General features: G+C 42.7%; 1 protein-coding gene across 1 annotated transcript in view; it reads right to left on the reverse strand.

Moving 5' to 3' along the window:
* RPN12A (regulatory particle non-ATPase 12A) overlaps nt 1-25,423 on the reverse strand; it is a 57,005-nt gene that overhangs the window by 25,855 nt on the left and 5,727 nt on the right. The window contains exons 2-3 of the mRNA XM_087682365.1: nt 8,953-9,031; nt 8,764-8,866 (exon numbers count right to left, since the gene is read on the reverse strand). Of these exons, the coding sequence (XP_087538491.1) occupies nt 8,764-8,866; nt 8,953-9,031 (182 nt within the window). The remainder of the gene's footprint in view (nt 1-8,763; nt 8,867-8,952; nt 9,032-25,423) is intronic.

Consider the following 25,423-nt stretch of genomic DNA (forward strand, 5'->3'; position numbering starts at 1 on the left):
TTATGGCGGGATGGCAGCTTTTGATCAGGGTGGCAGTTTACATGTGCAGTCAGCCACTTGTCAGCCAGTTCCTCCTGCTCCTCCCTGATTATAGGGCAGTCATCAGTCTCCTCATTGTATGCAGATCAGACCTGCTGCTCCTACTGTCACAGTCACTCAGCCAGCCATCATTTGTCTTCCCTCTCATCTCCTCTGTCAAATTTCTTCTCCTGCCTTCAAATTGCAGTGCCCTCACTGACGTTACAAGGCGCACACACAGGTGCTTCTGTATCAGCCCACTTTCCTGTTGGTTGCAGTCAACTTTTAATCTTGCTTTCTTTATCATCTTCTGCACTTTCTTTTCTGTATGTTCCTTTCATGGCTTCCAAACCGCGAACACATACTGTTGCATTCTCCCCCATCTGCTGCATGTTGCCTTAATCTCCATAGGAAACCCTAAGTGAAACCCTAACCCTAGTGTCCACAACTGCATTTAATGATAATTTAAATGCCTAGCGAGCCTTGATCATGGATCAAAGGGAATCAACGCATAGCCCATGAGATAGCCTACAAAGTCCCCTCTACAAAATGGGCAGACTGATCTAGGAACGATGACAAAATCCTAGAAAATAAAAGAAAATATAAGGCCATAGTTGCACAGGTTCATCCAAGTGAATATAGCAACCTATGACAATACAAAATAGACAAATCACGGAACAAATGGAATCAAGTTCAAGGCTTGCCAAATCGAGTAAGAGCCTTCGTGAAAAGATTTGGTAAGTTGTCTTCAGTGGGTACATAAGACAACTCTATATCTCGAACTCACATCCGCTCACAAACATAATGGCAATAAACTTCTATATGGTTTGTGTGGGCATGGAGCACCGGGTTCCACGCAATGGCCAAAGCACTCTGGTTGTCAATTTAGAAAAGTGTCAACCGTTTGGTGCACATGAAGATCTACAAATAACTTGCAAAGCCAAACATGCTCCATTGTGGCTGTGAATGATGCTCTATACTCAGCTTCACAACTGGAAGCAAGAAATCTAGTTTATTTCTTGTTGAACCAAGAAACAAGAGATGTATCCAAGAAGAAGTAGTTGCCACTGTGAGAGACACAAGAATCTAAACATCCAACCCAATCACTATCAAAATATCCATGCAAAGAGAGCGAAGAATCAGCCTTGTAGAAAAGGCCAAGATTCTAGGTGCCTTTAAGATACCGAAATACACACTTCACTGCTTGCCAATGAAGTATTGAAGGGCTGTGCATAAGTCTACTCAACTGGGAGACAACAAACTAAAGATCGAGCCTCCTCTGACATAGATAAATCAAGCGTCCAACAGCCTGCTACTATAAAGTTGTGTCAAAGGATCTACTACCATTATCAGAAGTGAATCTGAAACCAAGCTCCAAGGGAGTAGATAAGGGCTTACAATCCTCAAACTAAAAGCATTGAAGAAATTATCCAATATACTTGGACTGTTTCATGATGATACCCCCCTCAATGGTGGCAAATTGGCTACCCAAATAATAGTGAAAGAGACCAAGATCTATCATGGCAAAGGTCCGCTGTAAATCAGCCCTAAAAGATGCAATTTGACCAACATCGGTCCTTGTGACAAGCATGTTAATAACATAAAGCACAAGAATAATAAGATCAGATCATTGATGTCGAATGTAAAGAGTAGCCTCAATAGGGCTATTCTAAAATCCAAGATGCAATAGATGAGAATGTATGTGAGTATACCAAGCCCATGGAACTTGCTTTAAACCATACAAAGCCTTCTTGAGACAACAACCTTTGTGTTCAAAGCCTTTGACTGCAAATCCTGGAGACTGAGAAACATATATATCTTCAATGAGATATCCATGGAGAAATGCCATCTTGATATCCAACTCATACACCTCCCAATGAAAGTGACCAGCAAGGGCAGTAATACTCCTAACTGTAGTAATGTGAGAGGTAGGGGCAAAGGTCTCCTCAAAGTCGATTCCTTGTTGTTGGGCATTGCCCATAGCAACAAGGTAGGCTTTGTACCTATCAACTTTCTTTAAACTTTATGAACCCATTTGATACCTATTGCACACTTGTCATGAGGCAAGTCACATGGCTCCCAAGTGTCATTCTGATGGATAGAATCAATCTTTGCCTTCATTGCTTCTACCCAACGATCATCTAAAAAGGAATCTTTAGAGCATAAAGGTTATTGTAGCCACCAATGCACATACAAGAGATTAGCTTGTTTCTCCCGAGTAGAGACTCGTGTGTGGGTAACCGAAGAAAGAGACTGCAGCATGTAACCAGCCTTCCTTCCATGGATGGGTGGTAAATCCCTGATTACAACTTAATTACAGCAATAAACAATTAATGCAAATCTGAAAACACAAATTTACCTACTGATCTTGGACAATGCATACCCGATTGGCCCCAAAATTGACGCCCCTTTCGGAATTTCTTTAGCTTTATTGAAAAAAAAGTTGATTTACAATGGGATTCACCCAATCCCCTTTGCAATCCAAACTCCCTTGCTGTCCAAAGTGACCAGCAAGTCTTCAATCTGATTTGCACCTTGATTTGGGCACTTAATTGGCCTTCACCTACTTCATGGACGATAGAAATGCCCCAAATTCAATGGCTCGCTAGTCCTTCACCAGACTTTAGCTGAAATTCAGTAAAATTCAAGTCTTGGAGCTTTCAACTTTTGGCACGCTTCCCGAGGCTGCTGCTAAACCCTAATTTCTACTGTAAATTAGGGTTTATAACAAAGAAATCTACAATTTCTCAACGTCCAAGAGTCCAAATGCTGAGATCTTCGAAGCAAGACTGTGAAATGCCTGGGAGATGAGAGAGAAAGCTGTAGAGAGAGAAAATTTAGAGTTTTGTCACAAAGAATGACTGAAAATCAATCAAAAGCAGCTGTTGCCCTGCCACAACAGCTTATAGATGCAAAGAACTGAAGAAAATCAGTCATTTACTGCTGCTACCCTATCTCAACAGCCAATAGATGCTATCACCTGCTGTTGATTGGTCCTCTCCTGCCCCTGGCTACCTCAGAAGGTCCTCCAATGGCTGCAAATCAGACCAGCAACATCTCCTCCCTCTCTCTTGTAAGCTGAATACACTAAAAATGCCTCTCTCCACCTAAAGACGTTTTTCAATCTTGCATGGGCATTTTTGACAAGTGACAGCCTTTCCAAATGGTTTTTCCAACATTATCCATAATTAATTATTATTTTTCAGTCTTTAAATACTAAAAATTAATTTAATAATTATTACGGTGCCCTAAAAAATAATCTCACTGGCCAATAATTAAATTAGCTAGGCAACTTCCATTCTCGAGTGTCTCTGCACCATCTTTGACCATCAGATTGGCGTTAGGTACTATTAAACGCCACTTCTCTAGTGTCACTGGCCAAATGAATGACCTAGGCCAACGATTGACACCAGATACCACCAAGTACTTGTGAAACATAGCTTATAGCAACTTTTGCCTTTGACATCCCATGATTTCCTCGAGTCTCGGGCTCGTGATTTTACTCTAACCCTAGTTACACCTCACATGTGCAACATTTACTTAACCATGTGATTAAAAATTAATCCACATGTTAAGTGAGGTTTCAAAAATACATGTCCTTATGACAAAGCATATCACTAAAAATTTGTATTTTTCAGCCTAAGGGGTCTTCTCTCAATGGAGTACCTTCATATCCTCACTTTAGTGATGATACCATGTGAAAGCGCACAACAAAAGAGGATCACGAACACCGAGAGAAAAGGAGAGAATGAGAGAAAGTAGAAAGAGAAGAATGATCTACACTGAACAAAAAAGGTTGAATACAATGACTAATTAGTCCTCGAATGCAGCCCAAGACATCAGTGAGGGCATCGAATCAATCTGAATAATGATGATAGCACCTTGGATGATGACATTGATAGTGATGAAAATGGTGACAGGAAGAAGACTGCAACAACCTAACAGAGAACATGTGAGACAAAAAGTGAATGCCTACCCTAGCCAAACCTATCAACTATATATAGCTGAAATGCAGCCAAACTAGTCGATTAGCTACCAAAATAGCCAAAAAACCTGGCAGACTGCATTTAATGCAGCCAGCAACAATAAAGTAATGCATAAATGTTGTCGTAGCCACCGTGGGGAAAAATCGCAGCATGCTAGGCACAGAGTCAGAGCTTCAAATATCCCTATCAGACTTTGACTAGGGCTAACAACCAAGAGATGACAAACTGACAAAATAAGGCATGCTACAACTATCTCAAGAGCAATCCTTTGGACAAATCATCAGGATCATGGGCTTTATTGGTTCCATAACCCTTCTTTTCCACAAGGACCTCTATGGCATCTCCCCTTGGCCTCACCTATTACCATCAGCTATTTTCCATCCCACATGTCCCTTCCCATCACCTACCATCTTCTCTAATGGTTCCGTTGAACCCCCTATCCCTTTTAGAGGGAGATACCAATATCAATTGTAAAATTGTAGATTCCTTGCCTCTTCAATTAGTTTTGGAGGGAAATTCTCAAGACTATGGGGAGATTTTTTATGGTTTACCATCTTCACAAGGTCTCTATTTCATGCAATACTTGCTTTTCCACTTCTTCGAGCCACCCTTCCTTACTACCAGCATGCCCATACCATACCCTTTGGTCATTGATATCCATCTCTAGTAAGAAAGCTTTTCGAAACCTTCAATATTTCCTTGCTATCATCATTTGATCTTCGTATGACTTGCCTCATCCATTCCCAATTGGATACCTTCTATATGTGAAACCAACCTTCCTCCTCAGATAGGGTGTTAAATAGCATTTAAGCACTAATTACAACCTTGCTCCTTGAAAGATAAATTCAACCCCAGATCTCATATAGGTTGGTTGGTCTCTTGAATCTCCCTAAAATTCCTCGATCTCAACTGTTGAAATTCAAGTCCTAGGCCCTAAATTCTAAACATGCATCCTGAGGTGGCTGTCAAACCCTGATTTCTATTGTAAATTAGAGTTTACACTAGAGATTAACTGAAATCTCTTCCTCTAATGTCTCAAAATGCTGAAAAATGCTGAGATAACTTGAGAGATGGATGGGAGATGAGAGAATATTGTATAGAGAGAAATTTGAAAGTTTCATCGCAAGAAACGCTAAAATGCTACTACTGCCCTGCTCAAACAGCCATGGAAGTTGTCACCTACAGCTTCGGACCACCAAAAAGATTGTTGTCCTCTCTTATATGCTGTCATCTATACCAAAAGGACCTTGGGAATTGTCACCTACTCCTGTAGAGCTGCAAACTATTGTCCCATGCTCTAGGACTGATTCCTAGTGGCTGCAAATCATATCGGCAACCTCTCCTTGCTCTATAACAGCCTCCTTCTCGCTTGCAATGGCTAGAATAGACTTCCAATACTCCCTAAAAACATTTTTTCTACTTGCATGGGCAAGTTTTGCCAAGTGGTAGCCTTCTAATCTCTTTTTCAGCATTATCGAACTTATTAAATAGTTTTTAAAATATTAATTCTGAAAATTAATTTAATAATTATTCTAGTGCTCAAAAATTAATTTCACCAACCAATAATTATATTGGCTAGGCCAATTTGTCTTCCAAGTATACCTGAGCAATTATTAGCCCTTAGACCGGCATTAATTAATTGATTAATACCTAGTCTCTAAAGCCACCATCGACATTAGTGGCCAATAAATTGGTCTAAGCTAAATTTGTCGCCGAGTACCACCTAGTACTACCTATCAAGCATAACTTATTACAACTTTTGCCTTTGGTACCAACTGATATCTCAAGGTCATAGGTCCCATACTATGAAATAATTGACTTGCACCTCACATGTGCAAGTCATATTAGCACATTTGATTAACTTTTAAACAAATGCTAAACAAAGCTATAAAATTCCATGTCCTCATGATAGTATGACCCATTCAAGGCCTCTCCACTTTGGTTGACATATTTTGGCCACCCATTTCTTTGCATTCGTATCTGGAGAGGGAACCGTGCTTCTTGGCCTTTAGCCACACCCAAGGTTTGAGGGGAGGTGTTAGCAAACTTTTCTCTCTGCATTTTTCCATGTTCATCGCTTGGTTGTTGGAGCTCTACCACCTTCTTTGTCTCCTTTTGTATGTCTCCCATTTGCTACACTTATGTGTTGACCTCTTGTTTTTCTTCATCTTCTTAAATGTACATATCCTGTTTGTCCATCACTACTCTCACAAGACAATAGCCTCTACCAAAAGAACATCAAATAGAGATTATTATTTCTTTGCCTTGTCTAGGGCAGTGTCTGCCCTTTTCAGCTAGTCGTGTGGCCTTCTTCGTCCTCTCCTATAGCACGAGACATCTTTTTAAAGCTAATCATTGACTTTCCAACGCTCAGGAATCAATGCTCGGTAGACTGTTTTCTGTCTCTTTGTGGGCCAACTGACAATTTGCATTGCAAGGATGCCAGTCGATCAGATCTGGGTCATTCTATGGCAAGACTGCAGCTTTTGATCAGGGTTGCACTCTGTTTACGATCCCACACTTTTAGCTACTATTGGGCAGTTGTCACTCTCCTCACTGTGTGCAAATTAAACCTCCTCCTACTGTCGCAATCAATGAGCCAGATATTATTCGTCTTCTCCCTCCTCTATTCTGTTAGATTTATTCTCCCGTCTTTTAAGTTGGGGCCCTCACTAACATATCAAGGCACACATGCAAGGGCTATTGTACCAGCGTTCTTACCTGTGGTTTCAAACAGATTTGAGTTTTATTTCCTTCATTTTCTTCTCTCCATGTTCCTTTCATTGTTTCCATACTGCACAGTCACAAAACTACAGCTTCTAAGGCATCTCCACTTGTTTGCTCACTAAACCTTTGTGTTTTACCACTTCCCAAAAGTCCAGGTTTCCTAGAGCATAGATTGGTATTGTATTTATAAAGGCACCCCCTCTCAATGAAACATAGGAAACAAAAAGAGCACAAAGAAACCCAAACACCACTGAATTAAGTGCTCCAAAAAATGGAGCATGAAAGGAGAACGTGCAAGCATCCCCCTCTCAATAGGTACGATAGAGTGTATATTGGTGCATATTCATACTGAAGAAAACTCGGTGCTAATCCTAGGACTTGCAATCTAGAACTTGAGCATAGTAACTAAAACTCGTACATCTATCACCTCCAATGAATCCTCCAAAAGAGGAAGTACTAGTCCATCATACTCACTTGGATGTCAACTTCAGCTATGACTGGAACTTTGTCAAGTTGGCTCTAACCAAAAAGCTCTGAAACTTCACCAGACAATAAGATAAGAAACTTGACCTTCAACTTTTCTTTCCTTATATGGCAATATCTGTTATGGAACCAGACTCCTCAACTTCTCGTTGTACATTATCAGGCATATCATGAATATTATAGCATATGCTATTAGGTCCAATCATTCAAAGTGATGGTGAAGAAATAGACCCACATACACACCACCTCATTGAAGTCCTTACACACAAACTATGGACACAAAATGGAGTGACCTTATTGCAAATGGCTAGAGTGACTCATGTAAGGGGTGTATACATGATCTTGTCCATGCTAATGTAATGAGATGTACTTTGCATCTCTACATGTTGCTTCAAGCATATGCAAGAGTGACAATGTTCTCACAACACAACGGTACATAGCAATGAGAGTGTGCAACAAGAGAAATGTTGTTGCATTTGTGGCAAGTGATAGACCAACAAAAAGAGGTACTAGAGCTATAATTAAGGCATGCTATTGTTGCTTATCACATCACAAACTACTTGCATAATCTCTTCAACATCATCAATAAGTCATCTTGGGTAGAGCCCCATCACAATAAGGAATGAAATAGCTAGCTTTGTGCTTAGCCATCAGTTTATTCGTAATGAATGTTCAAAGAAGTTCAAAAAGATTCTCCTCAAGTACTTAGATATCCAGTTTGCACAAAAAATCTTGGTGATCAGTTTACTCAAGGGAGTGCAGCAGTGCACTATATGCATGCGCTAGCTAGGATACAAGGTTTTGGACTAGAGGGCAGCAGATTGATGTCATGGTCCATCCTAATGTGCACTTATTACATATAGATTATCATGCATCCATGTATCAGAAAGGTGTGTGAGGCCATGGATAGGGTGACAGAGAGACTCAAGTAGTTAGCATCAGATGACAATCAAGACCCACTAACAGTTGAATTTCAGTTTTTCCAGTTCAGCGCTCTGTTCAAAGATCAGTTCCTTAACTGACTCTGCCAGATTTAACACCACTTGATTTGCAAACTTCATTATCATGGCCACCTTTGAGAATGAGCATTGTCGGTGCAATCCAAAAGTTTTGATAAGCACGGAAACAAAGGTCATGTCAAGACCTGGTAAGTCCAACTAGTACAGCAGTCAGAAACAGAACAGAAACCTAGTGATGGGCCTATCAGTCAAATAGGAGGCCATATTTTATGCCGTCACGCTGGCTGTAATTAAGCATTAAGAGCCAGAATGTGTTGAGAAAACGGAGCACCTTGTCTTCTAAGAGTACGGCCAATGTAAAACTTGAAAACTTATGCTAACCCATAAGCTCTCAATTACATCCACAGTGACAGTAAGTGAAACCAAAATTATGGCCTCTATACTCGACAAGTTTAAAATTTCTAAATCCAGTATCCTGCATTAGTTCAACTCAGTGAAGTTAAGCAACAAGAGATGAATCTAATTGAAAACAAATACCTTCTAACAAAAACTACCCCAAAAGTATGCATGGCTCGGGCTTTAGGACACACCTAGTATCACTGTAGTATGGCTTTAGCTGCAAAAAGTGTCTTTCAAAGGCTTCTTGATCTTCAGTCATTATACTCAAAACAACTGCATGCTCAAATATGCTTCCTGTGAGAGCAATGAGAGTATTTTAACCAATCTTGATATTTGTCAGGAAAAAATATCAAAAGACTAAACACAAATTTACTATGTACTTGCAAGGAGGAGCTCTTGCACCACCGTTGGTGTTTGAGTCAAGAGAGGAGGAAGGGCTTGATATTCTGTAAGCGTAACCTGGAAGATAAGATACTCACTTGTTAGAAAACAGCTACAGAAGCAAAACTGCTATAAAATTGCAAGCACTTCCAAAGTTGACTCCTCTAGAGATTAAATAATGCTTAATCTTTAGACAAGTTACTTGAACATTTTGCTGACATCACCCTACTTCTTAATAATAATTAAGCTGCACATACATCACACAACCCTTTTGTGTAAAACCACTATCATGTTGAACGAATCAGTGATGTGCCACCCCCACCATCTCTATTCCCATCACCTAATATCATGTTATTACAAAGATCAACTCTCATTCTCTAGTCCAATTTGTTCTTTCTTTCCCACCAGGGCAATGCGTCCCTGTACATGGCTGCGCATATGTCACACAACTTTTTTGTGTAAAATTATTATCATGTCAAACCAATCAGTATCGTGCCACCACTATCATCTCCTAATATCCTGTCATTACAAAGACCAAGATCCAATACTCATTCTCTAGTCCAACTTGTTCTTTTTTTTCTCTAGGGGGAGTGGGGGGCATATGTGGGAGACTCCCAATTCCTGTCCCTCAAAATCCCTCATCCATAGAACTAGCTACATTCTGCAATACTCTACATTATTATGTTGGAAACTTCAAATGGTGCGAAAACCCACGCATGAAGTACAGAGCTAAAAAGTTAACAATGGAAGAATGGAACATATGATGAGATACAAGCACACTTCACCCCGTGGAAAGAAGACATTGAGTTATGTCTTCAAGAGAGAAACATAGTGATTGAGGAGCTCAAAAACAAGGTAACCACCTACCAAACCAACTTGACTTCTTCGAAAAGAGGAAGGGGAGATCACGAAGAATATGCCCCAAAAGATGCAAAGTGAAACTAATGAGTTGAAAATCCACATGGAAAGGAAACTCAATACATGGGCAGAATACATGGGCAGCAATAGCAAAGAAAGCTCAAGATGATGTAGCACAAAATTCCAAGTGGATCAAAGGAAGGCTCCACCGAACAAAGAGACCTTTGTGATGTTGCACTAGCAAGCTCATCCCGCATGTTCTCCATCTTATTGATTTGATCTTGCAGAGAAGGGGAATCATCAATAGAAAGCATCTGGAGTTTCTTCTTTGGGGTGATGTGATGGGCAAAGGTCTTCTGATAACAAGAAGAGAGCTTTGTCGACACCTCCACTACAATTTGAAGTCTGCGCAAATACACAAGGACGGAATCCTAAAGACTCGTGAAGAGAAACGCCCTTTAGAATTGAGTCGATCCCAAAGGACTACTTGGTCCATCATAGAACCCATATGGGGATCCTCCACTTATGAGGGATTGGGGTAGTAACAAATGCCCACAAGTCAAAGGTGTCAAGGATACACTGTAGTTCATACCGTCAAGTTGACCTTCTTTTGGCAAAGGAGTAAGCACCAACACCTACCCAGATGGTGCATCAAGTGCCATAACAGCTATGCAAGGACCTGCAATACGAGCCCTCTAAAGAACATTAGAGAAACAGAGGAAGAAGGGTGCCATTATCTTCTCAAACCATAAAAGTGTCAATCTCTCACTAATCATGTCTCTAAATATCGATCTTCACATCGCTCTTTGCGATGGTTTGACTAATGGGACCACCTATCAAACGTGTTAGCACATTAGTTAGTTCATGTTAGTCCATGTTATACTTGTGGGCTAGGCATTTTTTATTTGTGGGTTGCCAATGTTTCTTGGGCTAGTTTTGTGGCCACTTGGCATTTTGTGGCTGGTTGATTGGAGTTTTATGGCTTCAAATGTTGGCCGAGAACTTGTCTTCCACTTATGGGTTGGGCATTTTTTAATTGTGGGCCCTGGTTTTTCTTGGGCTAGTTTTGGGGCCGCCTCGCATTTTATGGCTGGCCGACGGCATTTTTATGGCCTTCATATGTTGGTCGACTTGATCCAAACAAATGCCTATTTAATATTGAGGCTATGGCTCCCTCCTCAGTCACTTCAAACATTGTCGACATACTCTATCACTTACAAGTCTTGTTGGAGAGTGGGAGCCAGTTCCAATGCCCATTCAGCTCTAGTGATTCATTGTTGTATTTGACTATCTCATTTCTTGGTATATGGATCCCATTTCCCCAAGCATTCTCCTCAATTCTTCCTTTGCAACATTCTTCTCTTTCTTTAGGCATTTCATGATGTGGCCTGTTTATGTGGGTGCCTGATTATTTTATTCATTTTTATATGGCCGATTGCATTATGGCTGGCCGACCTAGCACCGGAAGATGAGGAGTGTCCTAGATGTTGGAGTGTGCTGAAGATCTGCAAAGGAACGAATGAATGAATGACCAATCAACTGTGGGGTGGCTATAAATAGCCAAGACCTCAGCTGCCTCCGTCAAAACACAACATGACAAATAGGTAGATAGAATGTTAAAGCTCCTAATGTCCTCATCTAACTTAAACTGAGGCTCACAAGCAAGAAATGGCTATGCAAGACACAAAGGACTGCTAACAATGCCTACATTACTTTATGGAGTGTAGGTATGGGGACCTAATCTTGATCACCACACCAATCAAGTCGTACATGTCATGAATGAAGATTGATGGAGAGGCCCTTTGTATCCATGATCTCCAAGATGATCAAATGTAAGGCCTTTCTCCCACATGAGATCATGAGAGCTAAGCTAGCGGCTACATTGACTGTAATGGAGGCCCTCACTAGATTAGTTTCATTCATGCACAACTTGTGGCATCTACCCAAACATAGATATGCATGATTAGCTCTCGAGTCCTCTCAACAACTTGCCCAAGAGGGAGATAGTTCGTGTTGGTATGCATAAATGTTGACCTGATTTGAGCTACATGGCTTAGCATGGATACTAGATAGACTACCTCCCTCTCAATACTCTCTTGATGCACCATCTCTCACTCTTGAGCCATTCAGAGATTAGCCAGATTATCAATATAGACCTCACTCAGCTAGATATCAAGAACACATGGCTTGCAACAAAGCACAAGTTGGGGACAAAGATGGCTTTCTATCAAGAGCATCTTCTGCATACCACATATGATGGCTTTAGTGTCCATCCGAGATATATGGATACCCACCTTTCTCATGGGATCAAATGAGCTATTGGCCAGCTATGCACATCATCACATTAGTTAGAGATTGAGATTGGCAAATATAAATCCACATTCCATATCTCCACAGGAACACATATGCCAAATACGTTAGCTGGAGCCAAAGACAAATCAACGCTACACTTGCCACTGCTCAACCTATTATGCTTCGTATACATGTCTCCCTTCATTAATCTAATAACGAGGGATATCTTTCACAAATTGAATTTGCTTTTAACATCACTTCGTAGTTAGCTATTATATCTAACTTGCTCATGCCAATGTACAGTCTTGGCCAAAACAACAAATTGTCACTAAACAACTTGCAAGAAACATTGACTATTGCAAACATAGCATAAACCAAGATCATGCATTGTTATATGCTAATCAATATTGTACTCCTTGAGAGCTCTAAGAAGGCATGTAGATATATTTGGAGGTACTGAAAAACTCTAATACAATGACCATTGGTAAGTGTTATAAGCTATCCTCACAAAATTGTGGACCATGTTTTGTCAAAGTAACAAGTATGCTCCAATACCATGTCAAAATATGACTACTATGAAAGCAAACCAAAGAGATGGTGGGTTTGCGGGGAGAAACACAAAGTGTACAACAAACACTAGGAGAGAAGAGAAACTCAGAAAACATAGAAGAAGACGATAATGAATGATGAAGCATTGAATCAAGTGAATCAAGCCAATACAACAGAGTCGAAGCTCTGAAGATAACTGCATTGTTGTGTCTGAATCAAGCAACAACACCTATAGGGAATCTGCACAGTGATGGGAGTAAAATGCAATCCTCCTACAATAGGATATCGAAGGTAATGTTGGATGGTGAAGAAAAAGACAGCCAGCTATAGAGGTAGTGAAACGCAATCCTCATGAGCTGTCAGAGATGAAGGATATGTTGAAATTTCTCTGAGATGATGGCTACTATCAAGGCAACTGCCAAGCAGCCAACTGGAGAAGAAAACGCAAGAATATCTAATGAAGATCTCTCCATATAAGTGACTGCATACAGGCGACTGGTGGCAGCCCTTCAAGAGTGATGAAAATATAAAAATGTAAGTATCTAATGTGGGGCTGATAAAGAGGGTGTAAACTATTATAGTGGTGCCATATTTATAGGCACAAACTATCTCAAGTGTCGCCCACTAAAGTTCCTCGGGTGGTGCCAAACTCTCTCAAGAAGCACCCAAAAAGCCTTTTTAGGGCTGTAAATGGAAACCAAAACAAGTTTCTCAACTATCCTACCGAGCAGATTTACCTCCGAATATCCTAGTTCACCCCTATTCCATGTAGGCTGTTTGAAAGAGCACTTGGGACAAGGCAAACAACCTATACTAGTCATAAAAGTCTATAAATTTCCAACAAAACAAGAGTCACATTTGCAACCCCGAATAAATCAAGGCTACGATGTAATATCAACCAATAGGCCAAAACATCCAACCAAGATGACCATAAACAGCAATAAATTGGCCCTTCTCTTTGTCAAACTTCCACACAAATTGTATAGTTACTCGATGAAGTAGTCAATGACTGCGATTCTAAGTTCATAGGCCTCTTTCTGACACTCCTCCCAAAAATGAAAACCACTTATCCATATCATACTCAAAGCATCTAATCCGAGTCTTTTACAAACCGGATTTCTACCACAAAATTTCGCCAAAACCCCTATCAAGAGCCTTACCCATAGCTTAAGCCCTATATCTTATCACTTTGGGTTTTCTCTTCAAGCACTAGGTATGCTACATTGCTTCTCGGTTATGATAACTCTAGCAAGTGGGAAAACAAGTTCTTAGAAGAGATGTCAATGTAAAGGGTAAAAGAGATGGGTTATCTTAGTGATGATGGAAATGGATTATACCTAGGGGTTGAGTCAATGCATAGATTTTTTTCAAAGGACTAATCTCCAACTACACTTGGGTTCCACCTGCATCACCAAGATTTGAGATCTATCACCATCATTAGAGGACACCTCACCCTTGTACACAAGTCAATATCCACATCATGGTGTCATCTGGATCTTACACAAAAGCTTACAAACATAGACCCCTCTGTCACATGCTTATATATATATATATATATATATATATATATATATATATATATATATATATATATATATATAAGAATTAAAGTCAAAGCAGCTTTTGGAAGCCGTTTTTAATAATTTTAATAAATCCCAGCAGAAATCGAATTTCAAGAAAATTCCCACGATGCCCGACCGATTTCAACCTGGTCTACAAAGTTGCAGAATAAACCTTTTTTAGATTCTTCACCGATTTGAAGTTACAAAGACGCAGACTGCTGGCTGTAGGCAATCTTATTTTCTCTTTCACCCTTATCACATCAACTTCTCATTTTATCCTTCTTGTAAATATATAATAATAATGTGCTTCGGACACCCACCTCTTGTAATCTAGCTCCCTTTCTCTAACTTGTTTACCACCACCCTTGGCTTCTTACATGATAACCAAGGTTGGGACTTGTCCCATCTACTATTCTCCATATTATCAAAGATGTCATACATCATCTAGGATTATGCAATCAAAAAGATTAGCTTAATCTAATCCCTCATGAAGGCCATATAAGGTGCCCATGGAGATGTAAAGACACACAATCACAAGCACATGAGAGCACTCTAAATCACCAAGCCCGAAAGGAAGCCACTAAAAGCACATTATGCAACACCCTCATCCTAGTCCATCTCTTTGAGATTAGCTATGAGTGAGTTTTTTTTTATATAGCATTCCATGAATACATAATGGCAAGCTTTCTCTCTCTTTCTCTTCTCTCTCTCTCTCTCTCTCTCTCTCTCTCTCTCTCTCTCTCTCTCTCTCTCTCTCTCTCTCTCTCACACTCTGTCAGAGTGCAGCGGTGCGGAAGCGTAGGACTGAGAGTGAGAGAACGCAGAGAGAGAAGGGAGAGAAAGAGACAGTGTACACTGAAGATCTGCTGTATAAAGAATGCTGAATACAAAGATATACACGGGCGCAGTGCGCTGGACTGCGTGTCTCCACCTCGACGATGCGACCTGCTGTCCACCTCGAAGTCTGCTGCAGTCTGCACTGTCTGCTGTCTGAAATCTGCGAACAGAGACAGAGATCTACACGGCACCGGTCTGTAATCTGCGACAGAGAATGAATGCCAGACTGCTGAAAACGTCAGCAATAAATAGGCGAAAATCTGCCTAGGATGGGGCACCAAAATAGGGCGCAGCCTGATAAAAATCAGCTGCAGGCAGTCGGACTGCCACGTGGGAGTCCGACTGCACAGTCCGACTGTGCAGCTGGACTGTGCAGCTGCTGCCTGCTGCTGCCTGCCTGAAAACAGGCTATGATCTCTGACACCCCCTCTCAGAGCCTGGACAGGGCAGAAGCCTGAGGGATCTGGAATGTTGCCGAAGCAGAGCCTGAGAAAGCGCCTTCGTAAACAAATCCGCAAGATTATCCTCCGTCTTGCAATACTCCACAGTGATGGTCTCATCCAAAAGCTTTTCTCGGATGAAGTGGTACTGGATCTCAATGTGCTTCGTCCGGGCATGAAAAACAGGATTCCTCGCCAAGGCAATGCAACTCTCATTGTCACATCGCAGCAATGTAGGACGAGTCTGGGGGCACCCAAGCTCCTCCAACAGTCTCCGAAGCCACACAACCTCGCATGTGGTGGAAGACGCGGCCCGATACTCCGCCTCAGTAGACGAAAGGGCTACCGTGGGCTGCTTCTTGCTACTCCAAGAAATAACACCTGCAGCCAAAGTAAAGCAGTAACCTGTTGTAGACCGCCTGTGGTCCACGTCACCGGCCCAATCCGAGTCGCTCCAACCTGCAAGTACAAGATCTGACCCATCTGTCCCTGCGGGATAATGAATCCCCAAATCAGACGTCCCCCTCAGATACCGAAGTATCCTCTGAGCAGCCTGCCAATGCACCATCTTAGGTTCACTCATGAACCCTGCCAAGAGCCCAACAGCAAAACATAGATCAACCCGGGTGTTGAGAAGCCAAATCAAAGACCCTATCAACTGTCGATAGCGGGAAGCATCCGCCAAAGGAGAAGCTGAGTGGGAAGTGGCCTTCCAGTTCGGATCCATAGGAGTAGAGAGGGCCCGACAATCTTCCATCTCAAAAGACACCAAGAGCTCCTGAACATATCTCTGTTGGGAGAGAAAGATCCCCCTCTGAGACTGAAAAATCTCATGTCCTAAAAAGAAATGGAGTAGCCCCAAATCTGTCATCTCGAACGTCCGATGTAAAGCTGACTTTGTCTCCTGGACCTGCTGTGCATCATCACCTGTGACAATCAAATCATCAACATATAATACAAACAGCACACAACCATTCTCGGAAGTGTGAACATACAGCTGCGGATCGGCCTTGGACCGCCGATATCCCAACTGAGTCTGAAGGAACGAATCAATCTTCTCGTTCCAAGCTCGCGGGGCCTGCTTGAGACCATACAGGGCCTTCTTCAACCTGTAGACTTTCCCATCTGAAGAACCAAAGCCAGGAGGCTGCTCAACGTAGATCTCCTCCTTCAAATCACCATTCAGGAAGGCCGACTTCACATCCAGCTGATAAACAGGCCATCTCCTATGGCCAGCCAAAGCAAGAACAGCTCTAATGGTTGCCATACGAGCTGTAGGGGCAAAGGTGTCATGACAGTCAATCCCTGGGCGCTGGGCAAAACCCTTAGCAACAAGGCGAGCCTTGTGCTTATCCAAAGTACCATCACTGAGATATTTGGTCTTGAAGACCCACTTGACTCCAATCACCTTCTTCTTCGGGGGGCGTGGCACAAGTGACCAAGTGCCATTCCTCTCAATAGCCTCCAACTCAGCTTCCATAGCTTTCTTCCATGGGGCGGACTGTAAAGCCTCCTTCACGGAGGTGGGCTCTCGATCCTGCATAACTCGGGACATCAAACAATAATTGGAGCACACAAGCTCCGAAGAATGCGCCTGGTGCCTCCGTGACCGCCGCGGACCATCCTGCGGTCCCCACTCCTCAGGAACCCCCTCGATCCCTGAATCACGGAGTGTGTCACGGGCCCAGCGAGGAGGAGGCCGAACCTCCCCTCGTTGTTCTCCATCAGTAGAAGACTCTGGAATGTCCACCAGTGGTAACTCCTCAGAAGGATCCGGTGGAACAGTAGACTCTGTGTCAGAAACAGAATCATAATCAAACGGCACAGGCTCCAGTGGAACTGTAGAAGGAGCCAAACTCTCCCCTGGATCTCCAAGAACGGGATGCTCCTCACCCGTTGAAGAAGCCGGAACCTCCACAAACCGCACATCACGGCTAGTATATACATCCCGCTTGACGAGATCATAGAGTCGGTAGCCTTGGGACTGGGAGCTGTAGCCAACAAATACCTGTTTGCGGGAAGCCGCTTCGAATTTGTCACGGTGAGCTTTGGGAATGTGAACATAGGCATCACACCCAAAGACCCGAAAGTAAGAAACATCTGGCTTCGATCCAAAATACGCCTCAAATGGAGTCATCCCTTCCACGGCCGAAGTAGGAGATCGGTTAAGGATGTGGACTGCAGTAGCCACAGCCTCGGCCCACAGAACCTGAGGGGTCTGTCGGTGCTCCATCATGGTGCGCGCCATCTCGATCACACTGCGGTTCTTCCGTTCGAGAATACCATTTTCTTGTGGAGTATTCGTATTGGCAAACTCCTGGTGAATTCCTCTATCTGCACAAAACCGAGCAAATTCATTAGAGACAAATTCACCTCCCTTGTCGGATCGCAAGGTCTTCAACTTCCAGCCTGATCGGTTCTCCTCAAAGAGAAGCCAATCCTTGAAGTGCGAGAAAGCTTCTGATTTTAGTGCCAAAAAATAGGCCCATGTCATCCTGCTATAGTCATCCACGATCAGCATGAAGTACGAGCTCCCACGCAGGGACTCATTCCTCATAGGGCCACATAGATCCGTAGATACTAACTCCATCGGTGAAGTAGACCGCCGCGAAGCGGTGTGGGGAATGGCATCTCTATGCTGCTTCCCCCGTATGCAGGAGACACATGGCTGCTGGCTCACCACTATATCCGGCAACCCTCGAACAAGCTGTCCCCGTGACGCCTTCCGAAGATAGTCATAGTTCAGGTGACCAAACCTAGCATGCCATAATTCAGACTGTGACTGTGAGGTAAGAAGAAGAGTAGAGAGGGCAGTGGAAGACTTCAGTTTGTAAATGCCGTTCTCCTCATATCCAGATGATAGAACCTTCCTCGATTCACGATCAAGGACTCGCACTGTAGAACTGTCAAATTCCACCAGAAGACCAAGGGAACAAATCTTATGGACTGAAAGGAGATGGTACCCCAATCCTGGTACATGCAAAACTTCTGAAGTATGGGTGCCACCTCGTCCATCCGGAATAAGCTGCATCTTACCCCGACCTGCAATAGAAACTGAAGAGCTGTCTCCAATGAGAACCTGCCCACGCGAAGGTCGCAGCTGGGCAACACCATCTGATGAAGGAGTCATGTGCCGTGAGGCACCACTATCAATAATCCACTCTCGAGATTGGGAAGCCGCCATCGCAGCATCAGAAGCATTCGGTGAAGCGTCCTCAATGACAACTAGATGTAGAAATGCAGCTGATGAGGGTGCAGCCACCGCTCCAGAATCCTTGGTTTCCTTCTTCTTGGTGTCCTTTGAGTCTTTGTCAGGGCAATCCTTCTTCCAATGGCCAGTCTTTCCACAAATATGGCATGTGGAGTCTTTGTCCTTGTCCTTCTCCTTGTCCTTCTTGGACTTGTTATCCCCCTTCTTCTTCTTTTGGTCCTTCCCCTTCTTCTGAGAGGCTTGACCTGTCAACGCCTCCGTCTTGGAAGCATTCTGTCCCTTTAACTGTTCCTCTTGGTCCAAGACCATAGGAACCAACTCCTCCCACCGAAGAGTAGACTCTCGCCCTGAAGCAATAAGGGCAGAGTAAAATGTACCGAATCGTGGCGGCAACTGGGACAAGAGTGTAATCGCCATGTCTTCGGAGGAGATCGGCTTCCCCGCATTCTGAACCTGCATCTGTAGCTGCCTTAGCTTGTTAATGTGTTCCCTTAGCGAAGAAGACTTATTGACGGACAAGGTCCGCATCTGTACCTCCAAAGAAACCCTCTTCATCAGGGTCATCCGATTGTACATTTGATCAAGCTCCAGCCATATCTCACGAGCCACCGTCAAGTGCTCGATGTGAGCGATCACAGCTGTAGTGCATGATAGAAAGAGAAAGGATCGAATCCGGGCATTCAGTTTGTCCCAATGAGACTGGGCCCTGGCCAACTCCGAACGAGCATCGGAAGAGAGTTTGGACTCATCTCTTACCGAGGGCCGGTCAATATCTTCCTGTACCAACTCCGCCAAATCATAGGACTCCAGAATGGCCAACATCATAACGCGCCAAATGCGGTAGTTGTCGCCGTCGAGCTTCTGATCTGTAGGAAGAGCCGGTAGGACAGGCACCTTCCGGTCCATAATCGCCTGGAACTCCAAGTCCATCTCTGTAGACATCTTCACCTGCAATGCCTTCTCAAACGCAAAAGCAGCCCCCTCTGACTGAGTAGACTCAGCCTGCTAAGGCTCTTCAGCGTCCCGAAGCTTCTTCACCCGCCGGAGGCGATGAAAAAGCAAAACCTGCACTTTTAGGTTGAAAACTCAAACTTTCTCCGCGACAAACAGCAGTAAACAACAGCAAATCCACCACCTGTACTCCTTTCCTGTGCGCCCACACTCGTTTCAGCCTTGTTCCAAGGCGCAGCCCTCCTGTCTGCCCTTAAACGCAAAAAATGCAAATTTGTGTCGCGATGGAAACTCCACTTCAGGTTGATTCTGCGCTCAGTCAGCCCTCAAACACTGCTCTGATACCATGTCAGAGTGCAGCGGTGCGGAAGCGTAGGACTGAGAGTGAGAGAACGCAGAGAGAGAAGGGAGAGAAAGAGACAGTGTACACTGAAGATCTGCTGTATAAAGAATGCTGAATACAAAGATATACACGGGCGCAGTGCGCTGGACTGCGTGTCTCCACCTCGACGATGCGACCTGCTGTCCACCTCGAAGTCTGCTGCAGTCTGCACTGTCTGCTATCTGAAATCTGCGAACAGAGACAGAGATCTGCACGGCACCGGTCTGTAATCTGCGACAGAGAATGAATGCCAGACTGCTGAAAACGTCAGCAATAAATAGGCGAAAATCTGCCTAGGATGGGGCGCCAAAATAGGGCGCAGCCTGATAAAAATCAGCTGCAGGCAGTCGGACTGCCACGTGGCAGTCCGACTGCACAGTCCGACTGTGCAGCTGGACTGTGCAGCTGCTGCCTGCTGCTGCCTGCCTGAAAACAGGCTATGATCTCTGACACACTCATACTTATATTCTAATATGACGTCTAGATCATATGGTGTCCAGATCATATATACTCTCTTTTAATTCTCCCTCTACATTCATACTTAAATTTATTACGACTTGCCATATGCTCTATTGGTAAAAAAATCTTTATTTTCTCATGTTATATATATGTTCATGGAAGAAATTAGAAGCCATCACCTCTCTTAACCTTCCATCATCTTTATTTCCCTTAAGATGGACTACAAATTCTCTCTTGTGAAGTTGTGTTCTTTCCATTCACTTAGAAAAACAATGTCCTAGTCTATCCTCCCTTTGGCTAGGTGGTGCCCTTCTTTAGCTTTCTTAGTGAGGATTGGAGGCTAGGTAGATAAGAGACAACCCACTCATCTTTTCAGCTCTCAGCATCCTAAGGCTGATGGCCAAACCTCCAAAAATGGAGACCGCTTATCTATATCATCCTTGGAGCATCCTAAGGCTAATGGACAAACCACATTAAATTAATCAATGCCTCAAAGATAAGCTTTGTACACATATCTCTATTCATTGGTCTAATTAGGAGCAATACATTTTGTGAAGTAAGTTTGCTTATAGCATCGCTCAACACTTTGCTATCGTATATAACCAGTTCATGTCAATGTACGGTCATAAGCCAAAACCATAGATTATCACTAAACAAAATACAATCTTGCACAATATGCAAGAAATGTTGATGACTACAAAATATACCATAAAAACATCCCAAGATCTATTAGGGGTGCACATTTTCTCTTAGACTATTTATTAGGCTTGTTATTGGGTGCCTTTATAGACAATTAGGTGGCTCATCTCTCTTAGGCCTCATCTTAGAATCTATAGATACTCCACTCTTGTATCCAATCACATCTACTTGGAGAAAGGAGTTTAAAGGTACCATTGGTCACCACACATGCCATTCACCTATGTGGTTTGTAAGGTCTATCTCATGTATTGTGTTATGAATTATGGATTCGATTCCCCATGCATTCAATATTTGAGTTCTTGTGTTCTCTCTTTTGCCATTCATTCTTTTTAGTATTCAACAATTGTAATTCTTCCATTTTTGTTACTCTTCTTGAATGGTACCAAATGTCCAATTAACATGGTATCAAACAACCATGTTGCTGGTTTCAATGCTTTATGCTACTATTCATTCTATGATAGATAATCTCCAAGCTAGCTTACTAGTCAATAACTTGTCTATAGTTGCATTATGTTGCTAATGTCATGGGTTAGTGGTCGACTTACTTTACATGCTACGTTTTTTAGTGGCCAAGCTACAACTTTTGTGTTTCATGGTTCTTGCCTTTGTGAAGGCTTCTAACCCTACATGTTGAAATGTTGACTCACATAGCACACATTCACCTTGCGCTACAACTATCTTCATGGAGCCTTCCACACAATCACCTACCTGTCCATTCAGCCACCATCCTTGTATTTTTTGTTGGATTGTCATTGCCCATTGTCACCATGCTGCACCTACCATCATTGACTTCCTACTTGGTGTTTTCTATTGGCAATGTTATTTTCCTTCACGTGGTACATTGACATTTATCATCATTTATTGTTATCGCCTTGTCCATTCACCCACAGAGCAATTGTGTTTTTAAGGCTATTATATCTTTTAGAAGAGGTTCATGTCTCATTTTGATTTTTCGTGCACTACACTCTCTACATTGTTGTTCCCATTTCTATGTACTTTATTAAACTATGGTTTTTGAACTATTGAACCTTTTGATTGTTTGGACCGATAAACCATGAGTACCTGAGGTATCTCCTATTCTCTATATTCTCCATCATCGCCTTGCTATCACCGATTTTCATTTTGACTTTTGCATCTGAGTGGCTTGAGATTTCTTCACCATAGGCTAACCTTGATCTTTTGAGGCTTTTCTTTAAGCTCGGAGGATGGTTGGTCTTACATTCATACAATACAGGAGACACAAAGGGAGGCATTCAACATGCATCGACATCGTCTACCAAATCCAATCCTAGAGTTGGCTTGAACTTCAACAAGCAATGTTTTTTCCTAGTTGCTCCCACATGAGTTGTTTTTGGGGGGATTTTGGATTTTGTGTGTATGTGTGTTTTTTTTTTTTTGGGGGGGGGGGGGGGGAGGGGGGCGCGTATGGTGTTGAAAAGGAAAACACTTAGGTAGTCTAGCTAAAGGCAAGGAACCCATGGCCATGCTGTGTTTTGCACAAGGGTTTTAGAATGATTGACATCAACTTGGTATGTCTTCTTTAGATGTCTTCTAGACTAGGAGTCACAACCCAAAGCTAGAGTCTTGAAGTATTTTAGATGGTGCATTTAAGTACTTTAAGCATCTTCTTTGAGAATCACCTATCATTGTTGTATATCCTATACTAGTATAGGTTTCTGATTGATCATGGCCATGCTATGGGACATCGTGATGGTTCCTAAGGACTTGAGGTTCCCATCATCGTATAATTTATTGTATTAACCACTGACCATCTGTGATCTAAGAGAGAGTGTTAGTGTTGTACATTTCTTGGATGTTAGGCTATTTATTAAGCATGTTATTGGGCACCTTTATGGATAGTTGGGTAGCTCATTTAGGGCTGGCTCACTTGTATCGAATCTCATCCGAGAGTATAAATACTCCACATTTGTTAAATCAGATTATATCCACTTTGAGAAATGAAGTGTTGACGTATTGTTGCTCACAACACATCACTCACCTATGTGGTTTGTATGGTACATCTTATGTATTGTGTTAGGCATTCCATTGCCCATTCTTTCATTGTTTGAGGTAGTGCTTTTGTTCATTGTTCCCATAGCCAGGAGTTTCGGAAATGGCAAGGTAGGAAACGGCTTTCAAATGAGTTTCCTACAATATTAATTTGTAGAAAACATCTAAAAAACATTTCTTACCTCTATAGTAAAAAATATGGGTTATAATAGCCATATACATGAAACACTCAAAGAAATAATCCTATCTATCCAATATCTATGTGACCAATGATCAAATTGTACACTGTAAGCATGCAAACAATGCCAAATCTTCAAGAAAATAGGTGTTATTTACCATTTCTAAACCACATTTCAGTTTATAACTATTAACATCATGATTCATTATCAATGATTGTCAGCATAATATTTAAAAGGAAACATTAAATATCACTCTAAAGCAAGAATACAAGTAACAAACATTAATAGAATCATAGAAGTAGCAAGCATAGTTGCCTCCATACGACGTACGGTACTATTCATAGTGTACGATCCGCACGATACCGTATGGTACATATCCGTATGATTTCATACATTATTTTGGACCCTTTTTGGCCACCTCGCCTGCATGTTGTCCTACGTCTTGCACTCCTTGCGGCCCTGCCTTTACTCCTGCGCATTCCGCCTGCCTGCGTGGTACTTTTTGGAGGGGTGAGAAGCCTTGGATACCTCATCCCACCCCCTTCTCCAGCCATGCACTTCCCCCCCCCCAACCCCTCAAGCCCTCTTTGGATTCCTTCTAACTGGCAGCCCTCTTTTTGACCGTTGACCCCTCTTTGAAGTTTGATTGTTTGAACTTTGACCCTTCTCTCATCTACAAAAGGTGCTTCTCTCCATGCTTCCACACCAATTCAGCAAGCACGTACCATTCTCATCTTCCTCTCTTGGATCTTGAATGGACTTGTGATTTGTCATTCTCGAATCTCATCTCCCAACCCCTCTTTCCCGCACCTTATTTGCCATTCTCAAAATCTCATCTCCCATCCCCTCTATCACGCACCCTATCAAAGCATTTACCATCATCCTCTCCCATCCCCTCTCTCTCACTCTTGCTCTTTCAACTTTACCCCAACCCTCGCACCTCGAGTCTCCCTCCCTTTCAACTTGCAAGACTCAAGTTTCAAGAGTTCGGACTCAAGCATCTATCTCTCTCTCTCTCTCTCTCTCTCTCTCTCTCTCTCTCTCTCTCTCTCGGGTCTCTTTATCCATCATCAGCACCATGACTCGTGAGAAGTATGAGGCCTTCAATTTGCACACGATCCATGTGGAGAGGGACACAAAGAAGTCCAACTCCCACCATTGGACATGCAAGTATTGTGGAAAGCACTATACAAGTGATGCAACTTGGCTTCTCCAACATCTTTCCAATATGGGGGGGCAAGTTGCTCCATGTAAGGAGATCCCTCAAAACATCGCGGAGGAGATTCTCACCAAGATGAGAGGGGGGATCTACAAGAGGAGGAGGAAGTGGCTTATCGGTACCAAATCCTATGCCTACTAACGAGGAAGCATCAAACGTGGGCGTATCTTCAACTGATGCGAGAGAGGCCTCTACCATTGGTGGTGGGGGCTCCACATCCGCATTCGGCTCCACTAAAAGACAAAGAGTGGAGGCTCATGCGGTGCTAGAGACACAATCCTCTTTCTCTCAAGCTCCCGGTCATATGTGTGGATCGGTTGCCTTTCTTAGAGAAAGGCAACGACTTGCGGATATTGAAATTGTACGCACAGTGATTGAGTGCAATCTTGCATTCAATGTCCTAAAGCAAGAGCAATGAAAGAAAATGGTAAAAGCCATTGCCAATGTGGGTCTATCTGAAGGATAGACCGGTGTTACATACAACGACACGAGGATAAAAAAGATTGATAAAGAGAAGGAGAGGATTGATAGATCCATTGATCCTATTTGGGCTGCATGGATAAAATATAGTTGCTCCATTCTCACCGACAAACGGAGTAATCGTAAGAAACAGGGCATCATCAACATACTTGTCTCATGTCCACTCGGCACTTACTTTTTGTGGGCCGTAGATACTAGCAAGAGGGGGAGGAAAACGATGGGTGCATTCATCTACCGCCACATTCGACAAGTTATCATTGAGGTATACATTGCCTTTTAAATTTATTTCACTTTCTTTCATTATGATAATTGATTTATGCATAACTATCTATCTCCCTAGTC

Source organism: Lygodium microphyllum, chromosome 7, assembly GCF_053477565.2.
Source record: "Lygodium microphyllum isolate KBCC chromosome 7, Lygodium_microphyllum_v1.1.10, whole genome shotgun sequence".
Lineage (NCBI taxonomy): Eukaryota > Viridiplantae > Streptophyta > Polypodiopsida > Schizaeales > Lygodiaceae > Lygodium > Lygodium microphyllum.